Raw genomic sequence first — 21309 nt, forward strand, 5'->3', positions numbered from 1 at the left:
AGTCTGCTTTCACCCCACGCACAAGTAACTCTAATGACAGGGGCCTCTCTGAGGGCTGACTGTGGGCCAGTTCTGTCCAGAGCACATTACATACCTAAGCACTAAGTCTCCCAGTGACCTTGTGAGCCAGGTCTCCTCGATTTTACAGAGGTTACAAGACCCATCTGAGGATGTACAGTCGGTCAGTCTGTGCAGAGCTCTTAACCACTTAAGATTGTCCAGTGGAAGAGCCCTTTCAGGCTTTCCTCAGGCTATTTCTGGGTGGCCCATCCCTCCTCTGAGTCTGCCTCCCTGCTTCAGGCCCTGAGTCAGTCCAGCATAGTCTGAGGCTGGGATGTCAGGGCCTGCCTCATGTGCCTCTGGCTGCTCCTCACACCAGGGAACAGCCCCCCACTCCTCATGGAACATCAGTGCTCCGGGGCTGTCTCCCAAGTGCCTACCCATGGGCCTCCAGCCAAATCACCCCTGGCTGGCTGTGCCCCCGGAGGGACACAGATAAGACTCCCCAGATGTCACCCCATGGGCCCATGGAGCATTCCTCTCTTTGGGGAGATTTGCTTTCTAGTGTACTCCTTTAGACATTGTTTAGCAAATATCTCTAGTCACAAGTAATTTGCCAAGAACATAGAGGTCTGTCTGATCTGTTTTTCAGTTGTCTTCACTGCGGTTCGCCAGCAGGATGAAGCTGGTCACCACCGAGCCTGCCATCAATGAAAAGTACGACGCTGAGGTATTAAGGAGTAGGCAGGTGTCTCCCTCTGGGGAAGATATATGGGTTTGCTGCCCGGGTCCCATGAACCTGGCTTCCCTCCCTGCTTCCACCAAAGATACCCATGCTGTCCTGAGTCAGTCACTTTCTGTTCTGGGGTAGGTCAGTGTTCAGAGTCCCTGGAGACCCCCCTGGGGGCTGCCACCAAGGTGAAAGGGCTAGGTCAGGGCCTCACCCAATGCATGGGGCCGCAAGGCTTCTGAGTACCCCAGGCTTCTGCATGGGAGTCCTTAGAGCTGCTTCTGAGCTTAAACTGTGTGGGCTGTCTCTCAGACTCATCTGGCTAGGTCACTACTGAACCGCTTTCTTCCCAGCCTGAGTGATCCCTCTTGGCATACAGCTGACCAATCAGGAGGAATGCTCAGCATCAACACTAACCAGGGAAATGCAATTAAAAACCTTAGTGGAATTCCACCTTCAGACTAGCAAAAATTAGACATTTTCTGACAATGCAAAACAGGGTGAGTATGTGCAGAACAGCAGATCTTATTTATTTCTTGTCAAAGGGTAACTGCCAACCACTTTGGAGAGCATTTTGGCAACATCTACTGAAGTAAAAATACATTTACCAATAATTTGCTTTTCCTTTAAGATGCTTATGCAATCATAGTTATTGGAGAGGAGCACATGTGTGCCCTAAACCCATGACAAATCACCTAAACTTTCCAGACTTTAAATCCTGAAGGAAAATAACAGTCCCAGGGCTCTGTGTATCTAAACCATGGTGTGGAGGTTGAGGAAGAAGTAGAGCTTAGAGATTACCCCAAGGGCTCACAGAACCACAGGTCACTGGACCCATTCCCAGAGCTCCTGATTGCCTCCGTCTGGAGTGGGGCTGAGGGTTCGGATTTCTCCGAAGTGTTCCTAGCGCTGCTGTTCTGGGACCTCACTTGGAGAACGACTTGCCCTGTAGTTAAGAGCCCTGGCACGTGCACTGGGCTATCCTGGCTCAGTAGCCTGTTCTCTCAGCTGTCTAGCCTCAGTGAGATGCTTGTTCTTTCTAAGGGAAGAATAACAGAGTCCACCCTCAAAGAGATGTTGTGAAGAGGACGGTAACGAGTAGAAATCATTTAGCACAGTGAAATGTGAGTTAGCAGGCCACTCGGTTCTGCAGACAGGCAGCGTCACTCCTCGGTGTACAGTCCAGCGGCATTCTCACAGATGCACAGAGACTTACAGAAAGCGGTGCTGCACCGCTTACTGCAATGGTGAAAAGTTAGGAATGCAACTAATAGCCCTTAACGGAAGAGTAGCTAAGCAGGTTGTGGAGGGAGGGAGCCAGAGCTTGAGCTTTGAGCATGGATAATCTCTAGGGAGAAAACAACTTGGGGATTGAAACGGTGGCATCTATCATTCATACCAAGTATAAAGAACATAAAAAGCAATGCTGATTATTCTTAGTGCATACATGTGTGTGCAGCCAAAGAAAAAACTGTGTAGGAGTGAAAAGACCAAACTGAGCTGGGGGTTCCCTCTGGATGTCAGGGTGGGGAATGGACTCAGAGTGGGGTCCAGGGGCTTCACATTTATCTTAAATTTTTTATTTCTTTTAAAAACAAAAAATACCTGCAGCCAGTATTTAGCATGCTGTTAAAAAGTCAGATTTTAGGGTGGTCTTCCCAAAGTTTCATGGCATTATTTTCTATGCTTTTCTGTAGCTTGGAGCATTTCTTATTAATTTTTCTTATTTGCTATTCACTTAGCTTAGGACTACCACATTACCACCTGTGAACCTGGCTGGGTGGGCATTGCACCTGATGGCAAGGACTTTCATTTTAATGTAATTCCTGTTCTGAAATCGGCACTGTTGGTCCTGGACAGCCAAGTTGCCATGTCGCCAAATGCAAATGTGTTTATAATCTTTGCGATGAGCCTTTCTTTTCCTTTCTGTGCACGAGTGCTTGAGAAAGTGGCTTCCACGCTCTCAGGGTGCAGAGAATCCCATGGAGGGAGGAGCCTGGTAGGCTACAATCCATGGGGTCGCAAAGAGTCGGACACGACTGAGCGACTTCGCTTTCACTTCACTTTCACGCTCTCAGGGTGCCGCTTGGAGCCTAGGGAGCCAGGGCAGCAGATGGCCCTTTTCCTCCATCTCCTGACTGGCCCGGAGGTCTCAGCCTGGCTCCTCACACCACGCTGGACGGAGGAGTCATCGAGCTGGAGGTCCCCAGCAGCTCAGCCAGTTTCCCTGGCTGCGTAGAGTGCATTTTCTAGAACTGAGACCCCTCAGCTGGGACAAGGGGATGAAGATGAGTAGGGGCTGGCCGCCAGTCCTCTCTCATAGGACTTCCCTCAGTCACCTCATAGGAAGTCCACTGAAGGACTATCTTGAGGTTGCCCAGAGGGGCAGAGTCAGAATTTGGACCCTGGTCATGGGTCTTGAGTTCAGGCTTTGTGCTCTGATTTGCCAGTGAGCCACCGGGACCCCTTGCTATAGACTGGTCACTGCTTTGGTCACCAGATGGACAGAGGACCCTGACAGGCTACAGTCCATGGGGCCGCAAAAGAGTCAGACATCACGTAGTGACCAAAGAACTAAACCTGAGACCCAGCTGTCAGGGGCTCCCTCTAGTGGCTATTTTGAACAACTAAAAGAAGCCTATTGTTCACACTGAAGGTTCTCAACTTGAAGTCCTGGGCTTATATGAAAGACTCAAGGACAGTATCAGATGTAAAATGACTAAGCAATTCTGCTTCTAGAAATGTATCATTTATTCGTTCAGCTAAAATTTATGGAGTACTTACTATGTGCCGGGCACTTTTTGAAGCACCTGGGACACGTCAGTGGACCAACAGAAACACAAAGCTGTCTTAAAGAGCTGACAGTTCACTAGAGATGGGAGAGACAGATGTAATAAACATAAGAAATCAGTCGGTTCTAGATTCTTCCATTTGCAACAACATGGATGAACCTTGAGGACATCGTGCTAAGTGAAATAAGCCACATACACTAAGAAAAACACTGCATGATCTCACTTATATGTGGAACCTAACAAAGTCAAATTCACAGAAGCAGAAAGCAGAGCAGTGGTTACCAGGAGTGGGAGCAGGCAGACTGAGATATGGGAGATGTGGGTCAAAGAGTACATATTTTTAGTCCTAAGACGAATGAGTTCCAGGGATCTAACATATAGCATGGTGAATATAGTTATAGTAGTGTGCTGTATACTGAAAATTTGCAAGGGAAGTAGATCTCAGAAGCTGTACCACATACACAAAAAATGGTGACTAGTGGATATGTTAATTAGCTTGTCTGTAGTAGTCATTTCATCGTGTACATGTATATCAAAACATCAGTGCTGTACACCTTAAATATATATAATTTTTCTTAAAACTAAAATAGCTTAAGTTCTAGAGCTTCACTGTCCAATACAGTAGCCACTACTCACACATGGCTTCTGAAATCAGTAAAAAAAATAAAAACAAAACTTTCTTTTTGGTCACACCTCATGACAAATCACTGCAGATGGTGACTGTAGCCATGAAATTAAAAGATGCTTACTCCTTGGAAGAAAAGTTATGACCAACCTAGATAGCATATTCAAAAGCAGAGACATTACTTTGCCAACAAAGGTCCGTCTGGTCAAGGCTATGGTTTTTCCTGTGGTCATATATGGATGTGAGAGTTGGACTGTGAAGAAGGCTGAGCGCTGAAGAATTAATGCTTTTGAACTGTGGTGTTGGAGAAAACTCTTGAGAGTCCCTTGGACTTCAAGGAGACCCAACCAGTCCATTCTGAAGATCAGCCCTGGGTGTTCTTTGGAAGGAATGATGCTAAAGCTGAAAGTCCAGTACTTTGGCCACCTCATGCGAAGAGTTGACTCATTGGAGAAGACTCTGATGCTGGGAGGGATTGGGGGCAGGAGGAGAAGGGGGCGACCCAGGATGAGATGGCTGGATGGCATCACGGACTCGATGGACGTGAGTCTGAGTGAACTCCAGGAGTCGGTGATGGACGGGGAGGCCTGGCGTGCTGCGATTCATGGGTTCGCAGAGTCAGACACGACTGAGCGACTAAACTGAACTGAACTGAACTGAACATGCCACAGGGATACTAGTTCCCCAACCAGGGATCAAACCCATACCCCCGGCAGTGGAAGTGCAGGGTCTTAACCACGGGACCTCCAAGAAAGTGCTCTGAAATCAGTAAAATTAAATAAAATCAAAAAATTTTTAAAAATTCAGTTCCTCTGTCCCACTAGTCACACTCTAAGTGTTCCATAGCTTTATGTGGCTTGTGGCACAAACAGAACCTTTCCATCATTACAGCAAGTTCTGTTAGTACTGCTCTAGGGTATGTTCTATGAAAAAAAACTAGAGCAAGATTTTTAAAAAGCGTGGTGTGAGAGTGGGAGGGGATTGCAGTTTTACATGGGGTAACTGAGGGGTGCCTAATTTAGCAGTGTTTGAACAGAGACTTGAGGAAGGTGAGCTATGCGAATACCTGGGAGAAGCATGTCCCAGGCAGAGGGGACAGGCAGCACAGAGGCAGGAGCGTGCTCATTTGGTGGGAGTGGCATGAGCAGGGGCAGAAGCGTAGACAAGGAGTAATGGGGCAGATCACAGCGCATTGCTGCTGCTGCTGCTGAGTCGCTTCAGTCGTGTCCGACTCTGTGCAACCCCATAGACGGCAGGCCACCAGGCTCCCCGGCCCCTGGGATTCTCCAGGCAAGAACACTGGAGTGGGTTGCCATTGCCTTCTGCAATGCATGAAAGTGAAAAGTGAAAGTGAAGTCATTCAGTCATGTCTGACTCTTCGCGATCCCATGGACTGCAGCCTACCAGGCTCCTCCGTCCATGGGATTTTCCAGGCAAGGGTACTGGAGTGGGGTGCCATCGCCTTCTCTGACATAGCGCATAGGTCACTGTTATCCTACACAAAGATGTAAGAGCAAAGTGTTCTGCAGCATTGTTTATAGCAGCAATAAATGGAGGTGGCATACCTGTCAGTGCGGAATGGTGATGCTTTGTGTAGTGGCTGGAGAGGATGAGGGTGACATCCTGGAGGCACAGGCTGCATGGAGAGGGCAGTGACCGTGGTGGATTGAAGTATGCTGGAGCTTCTGGAGTTGGGCTTTAGGGTGGTCCTAGTGGAGCCCATACTGACTCTGTTCTCAGTCTTCCCTGCAAGTAAGAGGCAAAGGACAGAGAAGTGCTGAAACCCCTTCAAACCCTAAACTCACCCAGTTGGGGAAAAGTCACCAGCTGGGAGGGAATCATCCAAATGTTGAGATCACACTCCATAGATTGCCTGCAAGGGCCAGGATGTCCAAGGACAGGGTGGGGAATTATTAAGTGGCTTCTCTGACTGTCCTCCTTGCTACCCCCGCCTCCCCATATGCTTCCCTGGCAGAGAATGGTCAAGAACCTGGAGAAGGAGCTAGCACTGCTCAAGCAGGAACTAGCCATCCATGACAGCCTGGTAAGGGGCTAGAGGTGATGGGCGGAATACTAGAGGGACTGGGGTCAGGGTACCAAGTGGGCAGAAGGACTAGGTGGGAGGGGGCAGTGGGTCAGGGCAGGGGTGGATCAGAGGGTGGGCTGGGTGAGCAGAGGGACTGGGTGGACAGGGGGCCCAGGGGCTGAGTAGACAGGGGACTGGGGGAACAGAGACTGTGGGGGCAGAAGGCCTGGGGGATCAGGGATGCCTGTTGGGCAGAGACTCTGGAAGAACAAGATGTGGGCAGGGCTGTCAGATGGTCAGGGAGCAGAGCCAGGCAGTAGGCAGGGGGATGAAGGGCAGGGGCCACAGGCCTGGCAGGTATGGGTACAGAGGCAGACAGCCTGATGACGGCTCAAGGTCAGGGAGGTGGACAGGCTGGATGGTTATTAGGGGCAGCAGGGAGTTGGAAGGTAGGGGTGGGGAGCAGGAGACCTCCAGTGCTGGTCTGAGCTCATGCTCATGGTCCAGAGGGTCTCAAGGCAGAGGCGCCCCCTCCCTCCTGTGGCCCTCATCCCACAGTCTGCTGAGGCTCAGCCAGCAGAGCCCCCCAGATTGGAGGAGCAGGCCCTTGTCTGGCAGCCTTTCCTTCCCTACCCCACCTGGTTGTCCCGTGCTGACCCGACTACCTGGCCTGTGAGTGAGGCCCTCCCTACCAGGACATGGTGATGAAGGGAGTAAAGTGGCTTGGGTAGCCAGGCTCTCTGCCCAGCCTCCCCACTTTGGTCCTCAGAATGGTCCCTGCCACCCTGCTTGGGCTCGGGTGCTTGGAGCTTAACAGTACGTTCCTCTTCCTTCTCCAAGGCCAACCGTACCCTCGTGAACTATGACCCTATGGATGAAATCCAGATTGCGGAGATCAACTCCCAGGTGCGAAGGTACCTGGAGGGAACACTGGAAGAGATTGACGTAAGGAGCCCTTCAGGACCCCCATGTCTGGCTGGCCCGGGCCTGTCTCCCGGCCACACCATGATGTATGCTGTGCTAGCCTGGGAACCTCACTGAGAGGGTGCAGTGGGTATAGCGTAGGTGGTGCTGGACTCCTGGCCTCAGGGCCCTTCAGCCCACTGAGGCCACAGCATCCATGTTTAGGGTCGCAAGGCTGTGGGTGCCCCACAGCCTTGAACACAGGGGAGGTGGTCCAAGCCTTGAATACAGTGGGGGTGGTCCATTACGGGGCCACCAGTACAGCTCCTAGAGCCAAGCTGCTCTGGGTCGAACCTCAGAGCTCAGCAGTCTCCCTGCTGAGTGGCATCATGAAAATGCTCAAGCTCGTGTACTCTGGTGGTCTGACCTGTACGGTAGGGAGGGAAACGGGCTGGGATGAACTGAGAGGCAGCACCTCAGGGGCTTGTCTGTGGCAGCAGAGGGGGGACATTAAAGGATGATGGTCATGCTGGTTGTCTACAAGGTGGACCCCTCTAGGGCCCATGCTGGAGTGGGCCAAGGAGGAATAGAGTAGCCACAAAGGGAAGGCTCTCAGGGGGAGAGAGGCATTCTGTTTTCAGAGCACAGGCTGGCAGGCCTCTCATCAGGGGTTCACGGCCAGAGCCTTGTCCAGCCTGTCATCGTCAGCAGCTGCCAGAGGCAGGCCTGGGACAGCTGAGGGCTCTTCTGGTCTTTCTAGGAAGGGCAGCCCCAGAATGACCGTCAAGGCTAATGCTAGAGGGCAATGGGGTCAAGAGAGGCCGATGGTCTCCCCTTTAGCCACAGGTGTGTGTATGTGTCTGGGCCCACACAGAATGGTTCATAATGGACCCTTTTGGAAGCAGGAGAGAGCTGAGGACAGTTAATTTTATTTAGATGTTTTCTTAGTACCTTCAAGAACTAGAGTCATTTCAATTTTATATATATCTTCAGTCAGAAAAGGTGATTTTTTTTTAATAGCTTCAATAAATAGCTTCCAAATTACTAATCAAGGGTTTCTCTGTTCTTGAGGAGGGCTTTACTGGCACTTTGCTGAGAGGGTGTTGGTACATGTCCCCTTCTTGAGACACATGGTCCAAGGCTTAGTCAAGGGGTCCTGATTTCTCTACAGACACAGCCTTAGTCCTGTGGTGCCCCTGGTCTAACCTCTGCCTTGCTCTCCTCTCCAGATAATCAACCTCAGACAGATCCAGGAGGTGTTCAACCAGTTCCGGATGGTGCTGAGGTAAGGGAGCCACCACACCCACCCAGTCCTGCATCAGGCTGCCATTCTCCTTTCCCATGGTCTGGGTGCTGGCCTCCAGGCGCTCTGCCTTCTGTCTGGTGTGCGCGGAGCTGGATCAGAGGCCTCTGGGTATGGCAGCCCTGGGTGATCCCAGCAGTCTGCCTCTGAGCTCTCAGGTCCTCCTACCCTCCCCTTCCTCTGGAAGTGGGGACAGCCCCCCTTTTAAGGGCTAAGCAGAGAGGAGGCAGTCCCTGGTTTCCTGAGTTTGTTCACTGGACAGGAGGTCTTTATGTGGCCAGAGCAGGGTGTTTTGATGCTCCTGGCACCCTCCTCCCCACCTCAAGAGGGATTTGTGGTTTATTGGGGTACAGACATACCTGTAGCCTGACTGGCTCATGCTGGGTGTTATCACAGAAGCTGGGCACATGATTCCGAAGGGCCTGTTAGAGACAGATAGGGATGCATGATGCAGGCTTGGGGTCCTTGTCCAAGGTCATCTTAGAGCAGCTGTCCTTGACACATAGGGTGACCCCTGTGGATCTGGGGACTGGACAGTGGGTACATGCTTTGGGAAGTGGGGGGTGGGCAGTGAGCATGTTCTGTCTGGTCTGGTTCATGATGAGGGCGTGGCTCTGTCTCCGAGGCCACACACAAACAACTTCTAACTCCAGAACTTGGTGCTTGCCCCAGTGGGCTCAGCCTGCCCAGGTGCAAGGGGTTCTTTCACTCTGTCTCCCAAGCCAACAGGAACAGGAAGTGGAGTCCACTTTGCGCAGGAAGTACACCCTCATAGACAAGAATGACTATGCAGCCATCTCTGCTGTCCAGAAGGTAAGCACGCCTGCCTCTTGCCGACAAGACTCACATTTGAGTTTTGCATTCCCAGATCTTGCCAGAAGCAGCGAGTGTCCTGCATTAAAGCAGATCTAGGGTTGTAACAGGTAAAGGTTAACACCAGCATGAGCATGGAATGACCCATGCAAGAGTCAACCACGTATGAATTCAAAATGATCTCCATAAATTGGAGATGTGCCCAGCAGCAAACAAGACAGTTGCCACAGTTAGGTTGGAAGTGGGCCTCAGGAGTCTCAGAGTATGGATGAGACACCCAGCTATGAGAACAGTTGGTGTAGACAATGGATGTTTGGTGGGGTGGTCGGAGACAGCGGACGTGGGCACAGCCTGAAGTGACATCCGCAGGAGCCACATCTCGGTGTGTGGGATGAACATGTCCACCTTTGGTCCATATACACCTGGGTCCCCCAGGAGCCTGAACACTTGATCTGACCTGCAGACCTGTGACTGGCCTCTGTCCAGGCAGGGCTCGTAGACGCTGATGGCCACCTAGTGGGCGAGCCTGACGGACAAGGCTTTGGACTTGGAGTCGCCCCTTTCTCTGTCAAACCCGGGAAGAAATCCAAGTCCAAGAAGATGTTTAAAGAGCAGGTCAGGTGAGTGATGTTCCTGATGCTCCTGCTGATCAGCACCTTGCCCTCCTTGGCTGGCGAAGGGGAGGACACAACTGTCCCTCCCTTCCCCCAGTCTTAGTGATGGGGGGGGGTGGTCACAATGGACATCACCCCTGCCAATACTGACAGTGTCTGTGGGGCCCAGGCTGGGACTGCTCATCTGTCATGCTCACAGCGGCTCTGTGAGGTGGGAGTTGACGTCTCCAGTTTACTAATGAGGAAACCAAGGCTCAGAGAGGGGAGGTCATTCCAAGGTCACACTGCTGAGGAGTGGTAGGATGGATATGAGACGCTGGGCTGCCACTCGCCCACTGGTACTTCACGTGGAAACCCACCCCCCCACCACATTCCTTCTGTGACCCAGCTAATTGGCACCCATGTCACCTAAAAACCACCCCCACCTTGCAGGCAAGACACATTTGTAGGTGCAAGGTGGGAGGAATGTCAAGGTTCCCTTAATGAGCCAGCCTCTCTGGGAAGTGCTGTGGTGGACAGAGCCCCCACTCTGAGGGTAACTCACGGGCTCACCTCCTTGCTGTGTACTTCTCTCACCCAAGAGGGTCACCTTCTGTGAGGCATGAGAGCTTCTCTGCCTCGGTTTCCTCCCCCTAAGTGGGAATTATAATAATAGCATCAGTCACGGGGGTGGTTTTGAGGATAAGTGAGTAAACGCAGTCCCTGTCCCTGGAAGACCTCAGTACCAACATGTTGTTAACCATCATCACCTTTTCCTTGTGAAAGGACATGGGTCAAAGCTGGCGGTAGCAAACTGTCCCGTGCAGGACTGGCGTCGGGTAGCGGGGCATCCTGGACCCCTCCTGCTCTTCAGGCAGGGCAGTCACCCCTCTGTGCTGCAGTCAAGCAATCAGTGTGACAGCAGATCGAGGCCTGGGCCCCAGGCCACACCTGTTGCAAGAAGGCCAGAGAAGGAAGCAGTCACGGAGGGAGCCATGGCAGCCTTCCTTCAGCTCTGCCCTGCTCTCACCTGCCTCTCGGGAGGCAGGGACCTGGGCGCCATCACGTGGAGAGGGAGGGCTCTTTTCCCGGGAGGTGGTGTGGGCACTGATGGCAGGTGGGCGAGCAGGTTGTGGGCTGGTCAGAGCAGGGGTGCAGACGTGTCTGTCTTTACTGCTGGGCCTCAGACAGACGTGCCCAGGGTGAGGGCTCTGCTTTCCTTCCCAGGAGTGCCTGTGTGACTCCTGCCTCAGGAGCTGGGATGCTCCTTAGAGCCTGTGGCCTACCCCAAGGTCCTCATGCTTCCAAACTGGAGACTCCCCATTCCTCCCAGGTTTCTCCTGCCAGGACGGCCAAGGGAGGACCTCTTGTTCTGATAAAAGGGAGACAAATGCTCCCCTCCTCCTCCCCACATACACGGCTTAGGGCTGTACTCTCCACCCTTTGGCCGAGGTGTGTGTTAAGACCGGAGCTGAGTGGGATGGGGTTCTGGTGTATGAGTGTTGAGCAGGATTACTCCCCTCAGCATCAGAGACACTGAGCCCGGGGTCTCCCTCCCTTCTCCTTCCAGCTCCTCAGCAAGAAAGGAGGGTGCCAGCAGCCCTCTGAGTGGCAAGGACTTGGATGTTTCCACCTCCAAGACCCAGATGATCCTGTCCTCCAAGGATGGGGATGTCAAAGACATGCTTGTGCGGGACCGGGAGACCTCCAATACTGAGCCCCTGGCCTCTGACTCGCCAAAGGAGGAATTACGCCCACCCAGGTGACCATCTAATGCTAGCTCCTGCGCCAGATTATACAAAACCAGACTATGACGTGGAAAGAGCTCCTGCAGACAGAAGAGAGATAAACTAGGGTGACAGACAAAGACTAGGAGCACAGCCCCAAAGGAGAAACACGGTGGCTTATACAGGCGCAAACTAGCTCAACCTCAGGGGCCACCCAAGATGCAGGGACATACGAAATCATTTTAGACCCTCCAAATAGCAATTATTTAAATAATTAAATTCGCACATTATGGCTAAGTAATGTATTCAAAAGATACAAAATTCTCAAGTGTGAGAGCCTTCCTCCAGCCACCCAGTTCCTCTCCCCGGTCATTGAGTTTTTAGGAATTGAGTTTTGAGTAATTAAGTTTTTAGGAATCTGCCCTGAGGAAATAATCAGAGATTTAGACACAAATTTATATAAAAAGATTGTGTCATTAATTTAAAAAGCAAAAGGAAAATTTTTTTGGTAACACTTTCAATAATAAACATTAGGGAAAGGGCACCAAATGAATGATTCTGCCCTTGAAATGTACAAAGATGCACATGAAGAATTTTTCTCCAGCTTGTGAACATTTCCAAACATTCAGAGAAGTTGAAATCTCTGTATAGTGAACACCCTCTTGATTGTACTGTTACTATAGTATTTCATCACGTGTTTTTCTCTCCATCTTTTCATCCAACTTTTTTTTAAAACGGATTTCAAACTAAGTTGCAGACAATCTACTTTCACCTACACGGCACTTCATCTTACATCTAGTTAATAATAACTAGGATTCTCAAAGAGTTTTTAATAGCATGGAAGAATGCTTCTGTGAAGAAGGATGCAGGATTATATATACTGCATGATCCAAATATCAAAAAACTTATCAAATAAATTCCTGAAGGAGATACATTAAAGTGTGGTTGCTAGTAGATAATGAGTGGTACTTTGTTTTTTATATTTTTCCTTATTTTCATTTTCTGCAATGGGCTGAATAGAACAGAGATGAGAGAATGATTCCTATACAGTTTACCTCTCATCTAGGGTAGGTGGTGCCCAGGAATTCTGACCCCCAGCTCACAGAAGCCCCAGGGAAGAAATGTGAAGTGCCCGGTGGCGTCAAGACAAGCTGCCCCTTTTCTCCCTTCATCTCCCTCTCCATCTTCAGGCCCAGCACCCCACCCACCAAGCCTGTGGCCTTTGAGGACTTTAAGAATGAGCGCGGTAGTGAGATCAACCGCATCTTCAAAGAAAACAAATCCATCTTGAACGAACGGAGGAAAAGGGCCAGCGAGACCACACAGCGCATCAATGCCATCAAGCGGGAGATCGACATGACCAAAGAGGCACTCAATTTACAGAAATCACTACGAGAGAAGCAAGGTGAGCGTGCTGAGAAGGTAGTTGGGGGACAGTGGGATCTCAGTCACCCTGCTTAGGATGGGCAGATGTGGGCACCGGAGGACAGAGTTGGAAGGGGAGCCGCAGGGGAGGCCGGGGTGCAGCCTTCCTCCCTGGGGCATCACTTGGCTCTGGTCAGCCCTGGGGAGCCAGAGTCCTTTTCCCTCTGCCCATACCTTCTTTGAATATGTGCTTAGTCGCTCAGTCGTGTCTGACTCTTTGCAACCCCATGGATTGTGTGTAGTCCACCAGGCTTCTCTGTCCATGGGGATTCTCCAGGTGAGAATACTGGAGTGGGTTGCCACACCCTCCTCCAGGTCTTTGAATATGCAACACCTTATTATATATTTGAATTCCGGGAGTTGGTGATGGACAGGGAGGCCTGGCGTGCTGCGATTCATGGGGTCGCAAAGTCGGACACGACTGAGTGACTGAACTGATTATATATTTACATATTTTAAATCATATGCATATTACGCTGATATATCACTTACTCCTCAATATGCCTGAAAAATGTATATTTTTAAAGGATGGGAAGGAGAAAAAATAAACAGTAGTTTTAAGTAGTTAAAATTTTATCAATATCAGAAAACATTTTTGCCCTTCCCTACCCTCCAAGCAGTTGTTTTCCCATTCGTTGGTAAAATACCAAGTAAAATACCTTTATCTTAAGGGAATAGATCAAGTAGTTCATTTTTTAAAATACCTGCTAGGTACCTTGACTGGCAGCCACTTGTCAGCCCAGAGTGGTCATTTAATTTGGGACATTAGACATGAGGCATGTCTTCCATGAAAGAAAAATGAAAATCATCTTAAGTTCAACTCTTAGAAATTTTTTTCTTTGGAGATACTCAGAGAACCTCTGGGAAGTATAAGAGATGTTATCACTCCCTATCTCAACAGAGTGCTGTAAAGTCTCTGTGATGGATTTTTGGGCCTTTCCTGGCAGTCCAGTGGTCCTTCAGTGCTTCCAATGCAGGAGGAGTGGGTTTGATCCCTGGTCAGGGAACTAAGATCACACATTCCCCATGGTACAGCTCAAAAAAAAAAAAAAAAAAAAAAGACAGATTTGTGTCTATCAGGTAACCACACTGGGACTGGCCCACAGCCCGCTGATCAGGTTGCTCTGCAGTGAAGGTGAGGGCAACTCTGGCCTCCCCGCTGCAGACACCTTGAATTGGAGCCCTTGCCTCTCCATGAATGGTGTCAGTGACACTTCACGTGCCTCACTTCTCCCCCCATAAACATCAGCGGAAGTGCTAATGCCTTCCCCAGGTACTGGGGACTGCCTCATGCACCCTGGCCACACACCTCAGTCACACACAGGACTAACTCTCCAGGAGCCTGGGCTTGGGTACTGACACGATGCTTTTGCTGAACTTTCAAGTGCTATAGGCAGTAGACCGCCGGGTGAGTGGCTCCACAGATAATTCTGTCTTAACCCAGCAACCCTCATCAAACTGACAGGCCTTAAAAAGGACTGTGCAAAGAGACCGTGAGTAGAGGACATGACTCATAGGATGACTGACCCCTCCCTCCTGGAGCCCTCTGCCAGCCACCAGACACAATACAGATGTCTGATGCTCTCTAACAAGGTAGCTGGTGAATGCTGAGGTTAAGAAGACAATTGGAAATCTGGGTTTACATCTACTGCTAATAAGGAATCTTGCCCAACTGCCTTGTGGTACTAGCCAGTCGTGGCAGCTTGTTTATATAACTTATGAAAGATAAACACCTGTATAATATAGGTATTTACTGGATATTCTGGTTAATGGGGTTTAAGATCAAAAGAACCATGGAATGTGGGCCATCTGTACCATTTCCTCTGCTCGCCTCTCCTATGGTCCCCTTACCTGGGCTCCCTCTCTCTGTGAGACCTGTGCTGGTAGCCTAGCCTTCTCATGCCTTGTCCACCTCTTTGCTGCGCGGCCAGCCCTTCCCCTCGCCCTGTGTTCGTGCTTTGCCAGCACTGCCCTCTTTCTGACCACCTTCCTTCCCGCACCCCAGGTGGGCCCCTCATTCCCTGACCTCCTCCATCCCCTTGCAGGCGAGTATGAGAACAAAGGGCTGATGATCATCGATGAGGAGGAATTCCTGCTGATTCTGAAGCTCAAAGACCTCAAGAAGCAGTACCGGACGGAGCATCAGGACCTCCGTGACCTCAGGGCTGAGGTCCAGTACTGCCAGCACCTGGTGGACCAGTGTAGACACCGCCTGCTCACGGGTGTGCCATTTGGGGAGCTTGGCCAGCCACCTGGGGTTCCAGGAGGCTCAGGGCAGGGCCACAGGCTGGATTCTAGAAGTGGCTTCAGAACTTCTCTGTGGCAGAGGCAGGGGGATGGGGTTTTAGATGTGTTTCCAGGACTCTGAGGGCAGGAAATGGAGATGGGAAAGGGTGAGACCAGGGAGCAGGAAGTGAACAGCGGGCAGGCCTGTGACAGGCACAGCACAGGCACACATAGCCTTGACCTGCTTCCTTGAGACTCCCCACCCTCATGATGCTCTCTGCATCTCTCTGCAGAATTTGACATCTGGTACAATGAGTCCTTCTTCGTCCCCGAGGACCTGCAGATGGCACTGAAGCCGGGTGGTGGCATCCGGCCAGGCATGATGCCTCTCAACAAGATTGTGTCTCTGGTGAGCGGCACAGGGCGGGGATGGGGATGGTGGACGAGCACAGGGCAGTGCCCCGTGCCCCCTGCCCCCTCCACAAGCATGGCAGTGGACAGGCTGCTCCTAGCCTTCCTACAGCTGCCCCAGGCAGGTGGGCAGGCACAGATCTCTCCCCAGTTTTGGGGGATGAGGACCCAGGAAACACCACATGCTGCTGCCATCCTTCTTGAGTGGCTCACCTTGTCCTGATGGCGGTTACAGGCATCTGTGATGACACTGGGAAACTTGGGGCTGAAGGACTGTGAGCGCTCCTGGTGGAGGTTCGCCAGCCCGATGAGGGTCTGCCCTGATGCCCACCACAGGCCCTGTCAGAGCAGATCCTGACGATGCCAGGAGAAGGGTCTGTGCTGAGTTGGGCTTCTTCTAGGGAGAAGACGACCAGGACAGGTTCGGCCAGCTGCAGCAGACGACGCTGCCCGAGGGCCCTGACTCTGTCTCCTTCTACAATGCCAAAGTCAAGATGGAACAGAAGGTAACTTGGGGGATCTGGGTCTCCAGGAAGGCAAGGCCTCAGGGACCTCAGTACTGGGACACTCAGGATGGCCCTCCCCACTTTAGAGGCAGAGGAGGAAAACGCCAGCCCAGGGAAATCCAGTCACCCAGAGTCAGTGGGTATCTTCTGCCAACTCCAGAGTGGCACACAGTAGTGGTCCCACAGACCTTGGCCAGGTGTGGACATGGTCAGTGAGTGCTAAGACAGCCCGTGTGTGGTTCGCATGCCAGGGCAGAGCCTGGGGCTCCCGAGGCCACTGCCTATTGGGGAGAGCCTCTTGGATGGAGGCCTCCGATGGAGGCGCAGGCCAGGTAGGCGCTCCTTGTGTTAAGTGTGCAGTTGGTTCAATCAGCTGTGGCTTGGGGCAGGGTCACCTGCCCATCCGAGTTGCCTGGGCCCATTCCTTCAGCAAGAGGATGGCTTTTCCCAGGCAGCCACTTAGCCTTATGCTGTGAGCATCAAGCTTTATTAACCCTGGCCCCTGAAGGGAGGCCCAGATCAGTGAACAGGGCCGTGCCTCTGTGGAAAGGCAGGGCTCTATGAGAGAGGATGGAGTGAGGTCAACTAGGCATAGGCAGCCCAGCCTCAGAGATCATTTAACTGTGGCCACTATGCAGGAGCTTCCTTATCTGACCACAGAGAGGCCTACCCCTCTCGGCCCAGAGGAGGGGGCATATGAGGTGACGCAGGGGTTCAATTTTATTCTTTTCCGTGTGGATATTCAGTTTTCCCAGTACCAACTGTTGAAAAAATAATTCTTTTTCTGTTGAACTGTTTGGTACCCCTGTTGAAATTCAGCTGACCAAAAATGTGATTGAACTTAAACTCTAGGAGTCCTGAATAAGTTGAAATTACTTGGTTTCACTTAGATGGAGTAAGTTGAAATAAATGGTTCCACTTATATGAGGTAATCAAAAATCACAGGGGCATGGAGAAGGAAATGGCAACCCACTCCGGTACTCTTGCCTGGAGAATCCCTCGGACAGAGCCTGGTGGGCTATAGTCCATGGGGTCGCAGAGTCGGACACGAATGAATGACACACTCACAAAATTGAGGAAATACTTGATGGCACAAGGGTATACTTTATCTACTCTCCCATCTCCTGCAGGAAGCAGGATGGGGCAGGCAGCACCTGGGAGGCAGGATGGCTCGCTCCCCCCATCCCTTCTGGAAGTCTTGGGGCCTCAGTGCCTGCAACAGCTGGCCTTGGACAAATAAAAAACTAAGTTTTTTGCTGGAAAAAAAAAAATCGTAGGGGCTGAAAATCTAAATGAACATTTCTCCAAAGACATACAGATGGCCAAAAACCATATAAAAAGACATTCAATATCACTAATTATCAGAGAAATGCAAGTCAAAAGTACACTGAGGTATCACCTCATACCAGTCAGCATGATCCTCATTAAAAAGTCCACAAACACGTTCAACTCATAGAAACAGAGATTAGAATGGTGGTCACCAGGGAATGGGCGTGGAGTGTGGGAAACAGGGAGATGTTGGTCTAAGGATACAAACTTTCAGTTATAAGATGAGTAGGTTCTGGGGGTCTAATGTATAGAATGGCAATTATAGTTAATAATGCTGTTAATAATATATCAATAGCTGAAAGTTGCTAAGAGAGTAGATCTTAAAGGATTTCACCACCGAAAAAGAAACAGTAATTATGGGAAGTGACAGAAGTGTTAGCTACTATGGTTGCAGTCATTTTGTAATATATGTCAAGTCAACACACTGTATACCTTAAACTTAGGCGGTATTATATTCTGTGGCACTTATATCTCAATAAAGCTGAGGCGGGGGAAGTCTACAGACAATACATAATAAATGCTGGAGTGGGTGTGGAGGAAAAGGAGCACTGCTGCACTGTTGGTGGGAATGTAAGTTGGTGCAGCTGCTGTGGAGAACAGTATGGAGGTTCCTGAAAAAGCTAAAAAATGTAACAACCATGTGATTCAGCAATCCCACTCCTAGTGGTATATCCAGAGAAAAACATAATCCAAAAGGATACACGCTCCCCAGTATTCACTGCAGCACTGTTTACAACAGTCAAGGCACGGGAGCAACCTAATTGTCCATCGACAGAGGAGTGGATAAAGATGTGGTACGTATGACTCAGACATAAAAAAAGAGTGAAATAATGCCATTTGCAGCAACATGGATGGACTTAGAGATTATCACATTAAGTGAAGTAAATCAGAGAAAGACAAACATCATATGATATCACTCCTATGTGGGATCTAATTAAAAATGATAAAAATGAACTAATTTACAAAACAGGAACACGCAGATATCAAAAACAAACTTATGATTACTAAAGGGAAAACACGGGGAGGGAGTGATAAATCAGGAGCTTGGGATTAACATACACACACTACTATATATAAAACAGATAATCAGTGAGGACCTACTGGATAGCACAGGGAACTCAATAGTCTGTGATAACCTATATGAGAAAAGAATGTAAGAAAGAATGATTATATGTATACATAATGTATAACTGAATCACTTTGCTGTATACTTGAAACTAACATAGCATTGTAAATCAAGTATTCGCCAGTAAGTTATTTTCAAAAATAAAATGACTTAAAAATCATAAAGGGAGAAAGTATAATAGTGCTTTTCAGGGTCTACCGGGAGAGGAGAATGGGGAGTTATTGCTCCACGCATATGCCGTTTCAGTTTGGGATGATGAAGTTAGGGAGATGGGTGGTAGTGATGGTTATACATTATGAATGTATTCAGTACCACCGAACTGTATACTTAAAGATGGCCAAGGTGGAAATTTTTATTTTTTGTGTATTTTATCACAATAGAAAATAATTCCAGCTTCAAGTGGAAGTTTCAGTTTCAGTTCAAATTCACAATGTGGGGAATCGAGGATTCACCCCCACATTCCAAGTTGGTGGGTTTGGCATTTGCTTGGTCACTGCCCTGCCCACTGATGTAGTTTCAGCTTCCTTTTCCAACCTGCTTCCCAAAAGCCTAGCAGTGCATTAAAAGGATTCATGAACATCTAGTTGATTTGCAGAGGGAAAGCCCTCCAGAGTACATGGGTCCCCATCCCTCTGGAGAGAAAGCCCTCTTCTTTTCTCTTTTTGAACCTAATTCTTATGAGAAACTTTCAAGTGAGCCCTTGAAACATGCATGTCTGCTTTTCAACATTTAAAACATTTTATACACTTTAGGATGAAAGAATGAGACAGACTGAATGGAACATTTTTTTCTCACAGAACTGGGACTCATCAAAGGGGGTACTTGTCCCCAAACGGTGATATCTGCAGGAAGAATGTTGGGGTGGATATAGGTGTGTGGCTTCTGAGGCCTTGCTAGGTCTGCAGGTCCTAATCAGTTCCTATTTTCTCCCCCTTTCTATGTCCAGCACAATTATGTGAAAACCATGATGGGCCTCCAGCAGGCACACAGAAAATAGGGACGCACGGCCAGTGCATTGAAGGATGAGATCCCCAGTAAGTCCTGCCTGCTCTAGAGAAGCTGCCAGCACTCCTGCCCAGACTCCAACCTCTCTGCTCCGAGACTGGGACCCAGTCCAGGGAACACAGTAGCCTGCCTGCCGGAACAGCCTTCAAAGGACACTCTTGACTACGTTCACAGAACGCTTTTGGTTTCAATACGCTGCCTTATATGCAGGGACAGGATAAAATAACTTTTTGGTTTCGACTTTCAGTGCTCATCCAAGAGCTTTTATTTTTGGTCATGCCACATGGCACGTGGGATCTTGGTCCCAATCCCACCTCCAGGGATGAAACCTGTGCCCCCTGCAGTGGAAGCACCTTAACCACTGTACCACCAAGGAAGTCCCCAAATAACTTTATTTCCTATCTGGGAGGATGTCTTCCCTATGCAGAGGTGGGGTCCTAACAAGTCTCCAGTTAGAAAGTGGACAAGTAGCCCCTGGCAGGCCTTGGTCCCACTGGTCAGCCTCTTTCCTTTCCTGAATGGCCATCCTTGGGTGAGCTGGGTCTGAGGAGCCCTAGTTCTCATGGCTCAGGCCATAGCTCTCTGTGTTCCTGAGCCAGTTGAAGGCAGGACTCTCTTCTTCAGCAACAGGGAGGATGGGGTGTAGGTGGAAATGACTGAAAGGCAGGTTTTTATCACAAAATAATAAGAGGCTTAAAATGAGATCATTCCTGCCATGAAATTAGTAGTGAGAACCCCATGGTGGGAGGCTGTCTGACAAGGAGATTGCAGAACCTGCACTATTTGCAAGATTGAACTAAATAGTACCTTTCCAATCAAAGGCCCCGTGAGTCTGCTCTTCAGGCCTTCAGTGAGCAGCTGGATGGGGGGTTCTATTGAGAGAAGGCTGAAAGGCTTTCCCTGAGGGCTGTCCCTTCTCTTCCGTCCAGCCCCTTTCTCTTTCACTGACTGGCAGGTGCACAGTGGTCCTAAAACAGATTCCCAGAGCAGCTGTGAAGTCCCCAGACTTCATTCCCCTTGATGACACATGGGGGCTGTCACTGATCAGCACTCACAGTGTGCACACAGCCTTGATGGTCAGTCCTCATGTTTCCTTTAAATGTGGCCAAATGGCAGATGTGTCCAGGCAATACTCATTGTCCGAGAAGCTGGAGGCCTTAGAGTTCAGATTCTTTCCCTTCTCTGGTTGCCCTTCCCATTACCAGGACTTGTTTGGGGTTCCTGGGTCTTTAGAACAGCTCAGGAAGTAGAACATAGTAAAGGTGACTCAGTGGTAAAGAATTTGCTTGCCAATGCAGGAGACCTGGGTTCAGTCCCTGGGCCAGGAAGATCCCTTGGGAAAAGAAATGGCAACCCACTCCAGTATTCTTGCTTGGGAAATCCCACGGACAGAGGAACCTGGCAGGCTATAGTTTAGTTGGTTTTAAAAGAGTTAGCAACTAAATAACAACAGAAACACAGGTGTACATTTTGTTGGGTGCCAAAGGAAGTAGCCGTTTGTAGCATTCCTAGTCCCTCTTCCCTTCATTTCCCATCATTGGCTAGAATAGCATATGGCATCCTGAACATCCATGGACAGAACTCCTGGGCAGCCAGACCTGGGGCCCGCAGGCCAGGGCAGCCTTGGCCTCTGTCATGGCAGTGGCCCTGTTTGTTTCTAGCTCATTCATCATTACACAGGCCTCTTTGGTCAGTTCTGGCACTAAAGGAAATAAGTAATCATCAGTGTGGGCAGAGCCACAGGAATAAGCCAGGATGGCGCTCAGTCG

The 21309-nt window shown here is 49.9% G+C and overlaps 2 protein-coding genes across 28 annotated transcripts in view; one reads left to right on the forward strand and one right to left on the reverse strand.

Moving 5' to 3' along the window:
* The window catches only part of KIF9 (kinesin family member 9), a 38654-nt gene extending 18874 nt beyond the window's left edge, over positions 1-19780 (forward strand). For 3 of the 4 annotated variants that reach the window (XM_004018499.6, XM_012100140.5, XM_042236346.1), the window contains 12 exons: positions 653-730; positions 6123-6191; positions 7014-7118; positions 8306-8361; positions 9102-9192; positions 9679-9812; positions 11356-11547; positions 12703-12917; positions 14983-15159; positions 15457-15572; positions 15976-16080; positions 19482-19780. In XM_004018499.6, the coding sequence (XP_004018548.2) occupies positions 653-730; positions 6123-6191; positions 7014-7118; positions 8306-8361; positions 9102-9192; positions 9679-9812; positions 11356-11547; positions 12703-12917; positions 14983-15159; positions 15457-15572; positions 15976-16080; positions 19482-19532 (1389 nt within the window). In that variant the 3' untranslated portion in view covers positions 19533-19780. Of the gene's footprint in view, positions 1-652; positions 731-6122; positions 6192-7013; positions 7119-8305; positions 8362-9101; positions 9193-9678; positions 9813-11355; positions 11548-12702; positions 12918-14982; positions 15160-15456; positions 15573-15975 lie in introns of all 4 variants that reach the window. The other variant, XM_060402908.1, reaches the window with a different exon arrangement.
* Positions 1-21309, reverse strand: part of KLHL18 (kelch like family member 18) — a 120144-nt gene that overhangs the window by 67118 nt on the left and 31717 nt on the right. For 17 of the 24 annotated variants that reach the window (XM_060402921.1, XM_042236354.1, XM_042236352.1 and 14 more), the window contains 4 exons: positions 10556-10736; positions 10359-10438; positions 8739-8801; positions 5713-5893 (listed from right to left, as the gene is read on the reverse strand). The gene's annotated coding sequence lies outside the window, so the exon portion shown is untranslated. The remainder of the gene's footprint in view (positions 1-5712; positions 5894-8738; positions 8802-10358; positions 10439-10555; positions 10737-21309) is intronic. The other 7 variants (XM_060402923.1, XM_060402917.1, XM_060402922.1 and 4 more) reach the window with 3 other exon arrangements.

The sequence above is a fragment of the Ovis aries genome, chromosome 19, assembly GCF_016772045.2.
Source record: "Ovis aries strain OAR_USU_Benz2616 breed Rambouillet chromosome 19, ARS-UI_Ramb_v3.0, whole genome shotgun sequence".
NCBI classification, from domain to species: Eukaryota; Metazoa; Chordata; class Mammalia; order Artiodactyla; family Bovidae; genus Ovis; species Ovis aries.